At 31.8% G+C, this 10,959-nt stretch overlaps 1 protein-coding gene across 1 annotated transcript; it reads left to right on the plus strand.

The window, feature by feature from the left end:
- The first annotated feature begins 4,685 nt into the window (after positions 1-4,685).
- LOC132738888 (sialin-like) lies at positions 4,686-10,713 on the plus strand. Its single transcript, XM_060726498.1, has 8 exons — positions 4,686-4,802; positions 5,793-6,029; positions 6,764-6,899; positions 7,538-7,674; positions 8,539-8,688; positions 9,365-9,500; positions 9,898-10,139; positions 10,468-10,713. Exons 1-8 carry the CDS (start codon positions 4,686-4,688, stop codon positions 10,711-10,713), a joined length of 1,401 nt encoding a protein of 466 aa, XP_060582481.1.
- Positions 10,714-10,959: the final 246 nt, after the last annotated feature.

A 10,959-nucleotide genomic window follows, 5' to 3' on the forward strand; every position in this document is an offset into this window, starting at 1 on the left:
TTGATATACATTCATCCACGTCAACAATAAGAAATAAATAAATGAACGATGACAATTTCGTTTTTATTATCCATTATTTCGTTTAATTAAGTTTGCAAAGAAAGTTAAAAAATACTTGCATTCATACGTTTTTACCAATTTTATACTTCGCTTGTTTCGTTTATTTCAAGTGATTCAATATGTTATTGAAAGAAAAGAGTGCAAACATATAATTTTTAATTGCTATTCCACATTGGCTTGAATTTGGTGAAGTTATTTATACATTATATTATCATTACATTCATATAAAGTCACTGTGATTTATACAAATTATATATTGTTGTAAATTAAAACGCCCAATTATCATTTTATGATAACGTTCTTTCGTTTGAAATTGTCTGTCATTATGATACAGTCAACGCAATACGAACTTTGAGATAAACTGCAGAGGACTATTAGTTAATTTTTGCGTTAGAACATGATGAAACTGGTTAAAATGAGTATGCATTGTTTTAGCTTGAAAAATAAAAGCAACGAAATAACACTTTAATTTATGCCATGGGTCTTAAAACATAATAAGAAAAAAGGTTGTATCAAATAAATAAAGAAACTTTTTTCAAACCCTTAAATTAGGACTGCTACTTATAGTCATGTTTGTTGATTGAATATTGATGTACGCATGATCTGAAGGCGGAGTTTCTCATGCAAACAAAAATTGTACTTCCAAATTCGCCACAATGAGGTTGCACATTTGTATGCTCATAAAACTCATTTTGGTTGTCTGGGCACCAAAATAAGACCTGGAGTCGATATGAAACCCAATTTATTAATGAAATGTCGCTATTTCTGTTTTTATGAAATTCATTAAATGTAACTTTAAGCAATGCTTTAGTGGTTTTGATACATGATACACTGAGAGTAAAGTGGGTCAAAAGATCAAGTATACATAATTTATGCCTCAATACCTACATAAGCATAACATTTTAATATGACATTTGTTATTTAAATATACTTGTATTTTGCCATTAAATTTGAACATTTTTACTCCTGTAGATACGGTTGAAATATACGTTATTATGGTGGCTGATTTGGTATACTTTGCTCGTTGCGTTGTTGATAGCAAAAACGGAACCTATATCATAATCGCCTTTTCGTCTTGTCGCTAGCCAAACGGCGCGTTGGCGCACTGTCGTCTTGTCGTCCTGTCGCAAGCGAAGCACACCAAACGGTGCGTTGTCGTGCGGCGCTTTGTTGCGATGTGGCCCTGTCGCTTGGCTTATATACATACAAATAGCCAATCCTTCGATTTGAGCCGATCGCAAATGTGACATCGCGACACGGATGCACGACAACGCTGCACGACAACGCGCCATTTAGCGCGCTTCGTTTGCGGAAGGACGACAAGACGACAGTGCGGCAACGTATGGCGCTTTGTCGTGCTGTCTCTTGTGACAACACCATGCACAAAGGTGTTTCAAATCAGCCACCATAGAAATGTGTGTTTTAAATATTAGAGGACAAGTTCAGTAGGTTAGATATACAACACAAATAGCAATTTTGGTAAGATTCTACCCTGATCGAATGCGGGTATACATCGGAATAATATGCAAATTTTAACCGCAACATATGACATATATTATTAATCTACTTGGGCATTATTTCACATTTTGTGATATTGTAACTGAATGAATACTTCGTTGATAAGTTGTTAATTAGATAATAACAACAATTGGACATAAGGTAAGTGTTCCTTTAAGTTATTTACTTTTTTTTTTTTTTTTCATTTTAACTTTTTATTTCTTTTATTTAAAAAACTTTTCGTTCTTTTCTCCATATAGAAGGACAGTTTGTATGGGATATTCAATTAACATAGTTTTTAAAGCAATTGTTTCTTTAATCGTAAATATATTTAATCATTTTTGTTTTTTCTTTCCTATTTAAATCCTTTTTAGATAAACATTTTTTAACCTGTATTTGAATGACTTCTTAAATTTGTGTGAAAGTAATGGGTAATTTGTCGACATTATTTTAATACAAGATTACTTAACGTTGAGTTTATTCATTGACAATTAATCTTGTTGATATCTGTTATTCTTTTAAGCGTCGGTAATTGCTGTAATCTTTTAGTACTTTACATTTAAAGTTATAACTTCCTTAGCAGCAGTATATAAGTACAAATGCAAAAATTCTGCTTTCCGTTTTTGTATTTTCTGATCGCAGATATAACATCCACCTTCAAACTTTTAAAGTAGCGTTGGCTTATAGAGTTGTTAATAAATGCACACTCACAAATTACGCGGATGAATATGATTTTAATCAATGAAAATGCTATTTTTAGCGATGTCGATTACCGAATACTACACAAATAAATCTGACTGCCGAGTAGTTGAATATATAGTTTTTACATGTTGGACTGTTTTGCGAGAAGATTTTTGCTAAATTATTTACTTCAATTTTAAACAACGGGTTTACCCTGAACAAAATACCTCGAAATTACCCTAACCCGAAATGCAATGGAAATTCTAAATTTAGAATGACTTGATTTTATTCAGCTTTTGATTTTTAAACTTCTCCGTGGTGCAGCGGTAACGCGCTCGTTTGGTGTGTGAGAGGTCTGGAGTTCAAATCCCAGTCGAGTCAACATTTTTTTAATTCTTTTTTTAAGTGTCTGTGTTAAGGAAATAGCCACGATATGCAAGGATAAAGTGTGGCTATCATAAAAAATGAACATAAATTTTTTTTGATGCAAATTCCGTATGTATCAAACTCTGGTGCCTGCAAGATGACTTATTGTACATAAAAATAAACTTATACAGGAAAACACATACAGATATACAGTACGATTTAGATTGCAGGGTTCAGAAAATACCACAGAGCATACAGCCCTTTGATTATTATATCTCTAGAGTATAACCTTTGGACAGAATCTAGTTTACGCCGATCTAGTGCTATAAAAGAATCATAAATTTGAAAGCTATATGTGACATGACAAGCGATTAATTGTCAATTTTTTATAATATATATTTATAAATATATTTATTTATAATATAATTATAGCCATCATCTGAGATATCAGTGTACGAAACTGTCAAGTAAAACATGCAACAGGAACCTGAAAATAAAACAAAATCAGGTAATTGGATTTATTTCTATATTTTAAATTGTCTATATCCGAGTTACTGCCATATTGGTTTTTTTAGTCATTGAGTTTTAGTGAAGAATATAGCCTATCAATGTATCGAACATGCATTACGGGACTCCACTGAGGTTTTTCGAAATAACGGGGCTTGAAATAATTTCTTCGGATTAGTGTTCCATTTGTGGGTCCAGACCATTAACTTTGTATACAAAATTTAGAACATTTGCTCACCATGCCTTTACAGCATAATTCTTCTAATTCTGAAAAAATAATCTTAAATTGCAAAACATTTAATCAAATTAGAATAACAAAAGCAACAAAATAAGATTTTCTTTTTATTTCTGAGTATATTTCTAAATTATCTTTTCCATATCTTTCAGTTTAAGTGCCCCCCCCCCAGCTGACCTGTGTTAAAAATTCAAATTAATTTTTTAGACTTTTGGACCTCAGTGGAGGTAAAATTGTTATTACACTAATTCTCGAATTCTCAAAATATGTTTTATAGGGATAAGTTATATGATAATTTTCTTACATATGAATTATTTGTATTCTTTTTTTTTATATACACATACAAAAACAAATTCGTGTCTCATATACTGAGAATGGGCGTCAACATTGTCATAAACTACATTATTTTATTAGGAAATATATAGTGTAAAATGTATAAGAACAGTCTTTTATATGTACATGTATATTACATAACTTTTCTTGTTTGTTTGTTTGTTTGTTTGTTTGTTTGTTTGTTTGTTTCATTTACGCCTTTTCCTAACAGTAATTCAGTCATATAGGCGGGTAGTTTCCTAACCATCTTTCCTGGAGAGTTACACCAGTACTAGATTACTTTCCACCGCGCTAAACTACCAAAGCATCTTCCGGGGATCGAACCCACATTACCTTTTTGTTTATCTTTTTTTAAAATAAGACGAACAAACAATTTGAAGCGTCAAAATTATATATATTTAAATTAAGAAGTAGGTTTTTGTTGTTAGGGTAAGCGCATTCAAAGAAAAAGTCTTAGTAAAAAAAAATAATAATAATAATAATCGAAACGAAGTTATAATTGTAAGGAACTCAGCCGTGTCTTGTTGTTGTTGTTGTTATTTACTTTTTTATTTACATTTTTTTTTACTTTTCGTTTTGTCATTGTATGTCCGTACCATTTGATGAAGGCCTATACCAAACATTTATGTACAACATTTCTGATTATTTGCTCACTCCGTGTTTCTTAAATAATAAGTTTTATAGCGCAAAATGAGAACAAATGAAGAGCGTTCCAACACTTTTAACACAAACCGGGCTAGGGATAGAACAAGATTAAATGATGTTCAATTAATTCTGAGCGTGTTTCTTTATTATCTATGCATATATTTTCTATTTTAAGTGAACCATTTCATATATGCAAGAATTTCAAATTTAATGATTCTTAGGCTTTTGGATCTTCGAAATTATAAATATGATCATAATATTCGTATGAATTATTTCAGGGTGCTTCGTGTGGTCATGCCGTTTTTCTTTTATAATCATTGCATTTCTTGGATGCATGAATATGTACTCGTTGAGGGTAAATATGAGTGTAGCCATTGTATGTATGACTGAGAGCCACAACAAAGGAAGCAAAAACACAAGCAAGATTGAATCAGCAAATATCTTTCAAGAAAACGCAACAGAAAGCAAAGTTAATAAGGTTAGTTTTAGTTAACGATAAAGTACTTAAAGACATTTTATTACCGATTTATATATCTAAAATCCTGAGGTATACATCGTCGGATATACACGCCCGAACCATTAACAGTTTTCATGTTATTCCATGTAACATGTTAATCAACCGTGGGTATCCGACGATGTGGGGTATAATGAACTGGTATAAATTGCAGAAAAAAAGTAGTCGAATATAAGAGGATTTTGCGCAATAACTTCTCCTATGACACGAGGACGCCTTTAAAGCCAAACACAACAAGCTAATGTATTTCACATATTCGAGAGCTTTTGCTTATCTACGACAATGTTGCATTAGCGTTTGTGATTCGAAATCTTTTATTCAAATATTTTGAAAAATTTGCAGCAACATTGCATACGCAGTTCTTATGCAAGAATACCTTTTCGTTTATACATCGTTTTTCAAAACCTTACATAAATTTAATTATATTATACCTCATTTGCATACGCCCTTCTATATCTAAAATGACGTCGTCCGGTTCATAAACCGCATACAGACCGGGGGCGGTCCATAATTCTTATATGGACTGGATGACGTCATATTAAATAGTAAACTTCGGGGTTTTTTGTCTGTTTAATTTGATTAACAAAAATTGAATAACAAAAGAAGAGCATGATTTGTTTGCTTTATCGCTTGAAAATTATTATAATTCCGACTAGAGTTTGAAATATTTCAAACACTGAACAAATAAATTATTTGAAAGTAAATGATAGTAAAATGTCACCAATTAAAGGGATGAAAGGATTTAGATTCGGTATAATATAACAAATAAAACATGGCCTTTCGGGCAAAATGCAAGTTTACGGACTGGCTGGTCAGACCTCGGAAAGTATATGTCCCTCAGCTGCGCTTCGGGCCATATACCTTTCTTAGTCTGACCAATCAGTCCGTAAACTTGCATATTGCCCTCAAGGCCATGTATCATTTGTTAAATATTATCTTACATTTTTATCTCAGATAGGCGAAACGTTTGATTGGAACGAAAGAACTCAGGGACTGATACTTGGGTCTTTTTATATCGGTTATATTCTAACACAAGTGCCAGGAGGCATGTTGGCGGGAAAATATGGCGGGAAACAAGTACTCGGATGGAGTATGCTCTTTTGCGCTGTTGCTACTATTATCACACCTTTCGTGGCACGAGCAAATGTCATTTTGCTCATAGCTGTGCGTAGCTTTGCAGGACTATGTCAGGTTAAAATATCTTATAGCATATGACAAATCATTGTTTACCATTGTTTACATATCCACTTAAGCATTTCTAGCCATAAGTTTATATAAAAGAAAAATACAAAGGCGATGTTCTCATTTAAATTACAGCAGAGGCAAATTGCTTTCAGTTAATTTTGTGCAAAGAGCTATTCATGTCTTAAATAAAAAGTAGTTCATTTATAATTGCTATGAAAAAAAATTAGGATAAGCTTTAATAACTTTTTTTGCAAACAATCTGTCTAACGAAACTATAGTTTAAGTATAGTAGATCTATGTAAATAAATGTTAGAATAAAACATATATAAAGTATTTAAAATGAAAACATTCTTTTGTGTAATAATTTACGATTTATTGTATACAATATAGTTGTATGCTTGATCACGTAAAAACAAGAATATTATTTACATGAAATATCTAATACAGGGCGTTACATTACCATGTATGCACAAATTGCTTTCCCAGTGGATCCCACCTTTGCAACGAAGTAGAGCGGTTGCTTTTGTTTACGCTGGTAAAACATTTCACATATCTTACTATTTCCTTTTCCCCATCAGTACAAAAAACTTGTATCTTATATTCTATAAAAATGTGTTATAATATTATGTCATAATCAATTACAACCGTGTTATATTTAAATAAATGAATTTGCTAATTTGCGGACAAGAACGTACCACGTAAAGATGACGTACATAACATACATGAAGTTCTTACAGTAGTTGATGCGCAAACAATATGACAGAAAATACTTTATTACAGGATTTCATTTTGGTATAATGGTTACGTTTCCATACAGTGGGGTGTTATGTGTTAATGGCTTTGATGGTGGATGGCCGAGTATATTCTATGTGTCAGGTATTCCTATCATCTCTCTCAACTATGTCCATTTCTCTCTTTTTTTTTTTTTTTTTTTTTTTTTTTTTTTTTGGACCAACTTTGTCATCTATACAAGAATTAAAGATTTGAATATAATCATACTAATTTCATGTAAATCAATTAAAAACTAACTTTTATGCGTGAAATAAAGGCAATATCATTCATAGAATATTACTCACGGGATGATTGATATGATTTTCACGTACTTTATGTTGGTTTGAGTTTATTTTTTACAGTCTAATATTATAATATATCTAATGTAAAATAAAATTGTTTGGATCCATATTAATTCATTTAATTATCTCAAGACAATTTTAGAATCTTGATCAAATAGATTTATGCTAACCACTGACTATTGAAATTTACTAGTTCAATCGCCGACAGTGATTCACTTACACTGCGACTGGTATATTTGCTGAACTTTTTGCTTGCGTGTGTTTTAATATAAATGATGTTTTTCTTTAAGAATGGGTTTCAATTTAAATTACAATGTCACTTTGAAAAATGTAATGACCTAACTAACCTGATAGCTTCTTATTGTTTCGTTTTACTTACACCGTATTATCTAAACATGTTTAACTGTTTTACTATTGCTAAGATTTTAGATTATCGTTTAGGTTGCGTTGGAGTCATTTGGTTTGTTGGATGGATGTTTTTGGTATTTGATTCACCTGTTTGTCATCCAAGAATTTCTGAACAGGAGAAAATGTACATCTTACAAACACTTAAATCAGAAGTGGATATAAGTAAAACGGTAACATATTACAATATGATGATGAGTTGCTTTGAGTGGCATTTATCGAAACAGTATTTGCTTAAAAGGCAGAACATTTTCAAAGTTTTTTTTGCATATTTATTAATTAATAGTCTGCTTACTAAAGACCTCATTGATTATAATCAAAATTTAGAGATCTAATTTTTGTCGCAAATACGAATCTATGTATCACGAAAGATTATTGTCCTATATAGATTTATGAAACGTGCATAGAAAATTCCGCGTTAGTTCACCTGAAAGTATTACATTTTTAAAAAAAACAATTAAGAAACATTTTAATACAGAAATGAAAGCAGCACATACATTCAAAATGAATGTTTTACACAAGACTTCCGAAAAGATTATATTCTTCATATCCAAAATTAATATATACCGCAATTTCATCCTCGACAAAATTTGTTAAGCAAGAATTCACAGATCTGGGGTGAAGCGTTTAACTTGTTTTACATTTTTTGGTTATTTTGCACTACCAGTACTGCCATGATTAAAAAGCACATTGGTACAGTCCTTTTAAGATGATTGTTTATTGGGACGTAGTTTAACTTCTTTTATATGTCTATTTTTGATTTTATGCTTTTATACCAGCTATAACAGATAATCTATACCAAAATCTCTATGAATTAGATCAGATTGTTGAAAACATTGCTTATCCATAATAAAATTGATTTTTCCCCACTTGTTGCAAGGATTTTCTTTCTGTCATACACAGAAAGCATACGCGGGAAATACGATTCGGTTGCTTTGATAATATCCTTACGTAAGATGTCTCTTTTCTAATCAAATGATAAAACATGCCAATTAGTTCTTCGGTGTTTGTTTGTTCATCTGTCATCAACATTTCAGTCTACAGCTATACCGTGGTCAAGGATGTTATCTTGCTCTTCTGTTTGGGCAATAATTGTTTCGCAAGCATGTTCGGAATGGGGACTTTATGCTTTCATGACCAACATACCAAGTTACATGGAAGATGTCTTAGAGTTTGAAATCAAAAACGTAATCAAAAGTTTTATAAATTTTGTCAGTTTGGTGAGCTAAAATAAAAGAGGTACACTATCCAATTCATTGGAACAATTTCGGCGCCAAATGTCTGCATCTTTATAACTTTGTTGTTATTGATACCGGTAATGTATTTTTCATGGTTTACATACTTAAATGATTTATAACCAACTACAGTTAGCTGTTAATATTTATCCTGCTCAAAAAAGTAGAACTTAATTACCTAGACCTATAAAATGTCATAGAACCCATAAGAATACCACATCATTTCGTCATTTCGTCGTTGTAATTTAAGTTGTTAGTTCATACGCTATTGTAAGAAAATAGTTATGGATGAAATGACTTTAATTTCCATGAACATGTATCATATTGAGGTGAACCATTTTAAATATGAAATAATATGGCAGAATATGCAAGAAAAAATATCTGACATATGTTTGCGGTTCAGATCGGAATATCCGTCACTCGGGAACCCTCCCATGGGCGGTAACTCGGCAAGCCTCGCAAGCCGAGTTACCGCCCAATGGGCGGGTCCCTCGAGACGGATATTCCGGTCCGAACCGCAACATATGACAGATATTATTAATCTCGTGATATTAGGACTGATTTTAAAACAGGAAATTATAAAGATTGCTGTGTGTAAATGATATTAAAAATGTTATATTCATGAAAGACTGGATTCCTTTCCTCGCTACCATACCTTGGATTCTTGGTTGTTTGTAACATAACAGGACTCCTTGCTGATGAGTGTATTCGAAAACGAGGTTGCATGACTAAAACAGTTATACGAAAAGTGCTGTCTGGATTTGGTAAGAAATGTAGATTTTCTAACCAAATCCTTAACAAATAAGCAAACTTTAAGATTGTTGTCTCCACTAAAACTGCAGGTAAAACTGACTGCGAGTCCGAACCATTATCTCGTAAGAAAGTTAGTACATTTATAAGGTAAACTTACAACAATATTTTACAGGAAATTTGTATTGATCTAGACTTCTTAGTTTGTGTTGTTTTAGCTGTATTTAAATCATTTATCTCGGTAAAATGATATAATTATTTTCGACAAAGTTCCAAACATTAACATTTACTATCGAAATACTATAGACTATTAATAAAATACTAAAACCCTTCATGTAATTTCTACGCCTAATATTGTACAGAAAGCTAGAAAATGACAAGTATTCCTTTTATGTTTACTTCTTTTTAAAGGGAGTATTCTTCCTGCAATATGCATTGTCATCATGGCAAACATTGCCGAAAACCCAAGTCTCGCAGTATCACTACTAACCATTGGAGTAGCTACGTCTGGTATTCAGTTCGGAAGTGGGTTTCTGGTAAATTCTGTAGAGATTGCCCCCATGTACGCAGGCATTATCTTGGCGTTTTCTAATTGCGCTGGCTCTTTATGTGGCTTCCTTGCTCCATTAGTAATTGGATTCATAGTCGAAGACGTAAGTTAATTAGTTGTTATAACATTATTTAAATTTACATGACTATATTCTTAAAGGCAAGATTTATTTCGTCTGATAAAAATAAGTTTTTTTTTATTTTGCCGAGATTCTTACTGTTAGGAAAAGAATGCAAGCTATATTATTTGGAATTCTGAATAAAGAGTACTCGGTATACAATTTACCAAAAGAGTATGTTAAAAGTTTTTTGGAAAAAGAAATCGATGGCAACTTTGAACGAAATTGTGATGAATATATCTAAATAATAAATTCAATTACACGGTTGATATTTATATATTGGTATATTATTAAGTTCTTATTTTTATTCTAGGGAACAAAAGAACAATGGAAGACCGTGTTTTATATAACGGCTGGGGTTTACATATTCGGGTCGACGTTTTTTGCTGTTTTTGCATCTGGTGAGGTACAGCCATGGGCATTGGAAGATAACCGTTATAATGAAGTTGAAGTCACTAATGACGGATCAAACCAAGAAAGAAAGATAACAGAAAATAATTGTAGCTATCAAATTGCGGCCGTTAAAAACCTAACGAAAGATGAACTAAAAGAAGTGTAAAAATAACTTGTCTGTGCATGTATGATATTGAACAAATTGTTTGAAGCATTACAAATGTCTGCTGAATTTGCTGTGAAATAATATTCAATACAGATCCTTTATCGAATCTCCGTACTATGAAATACCTTTTTATGTAAAACATTTTATAAACATATGCCATTGTTAACATAAGGGTACCGTTACGTTGTTTATTATTAACCTAATATAATCCATGCATGACTCGCATTAGAGGATATATGGACAAAG

This window comes from Ruditapes philippinarum, unplaced genomic scaffold (genome assembly GCF_026571515.1).
Source record: "Ruditapes philippinarum isolate M1 unplaced genomic scaffold, ASM2657151v2 ctg3623_1_1_1_1, whole genome shotgun sequence".
Classification (NCBI taxonomy): domain Eukaryota; kingdom Metazoa; phylum Mollusca; class Bivalvia; order Venerida; family Veneridae; genus Ruditapes; species Ruditapes philippinarum.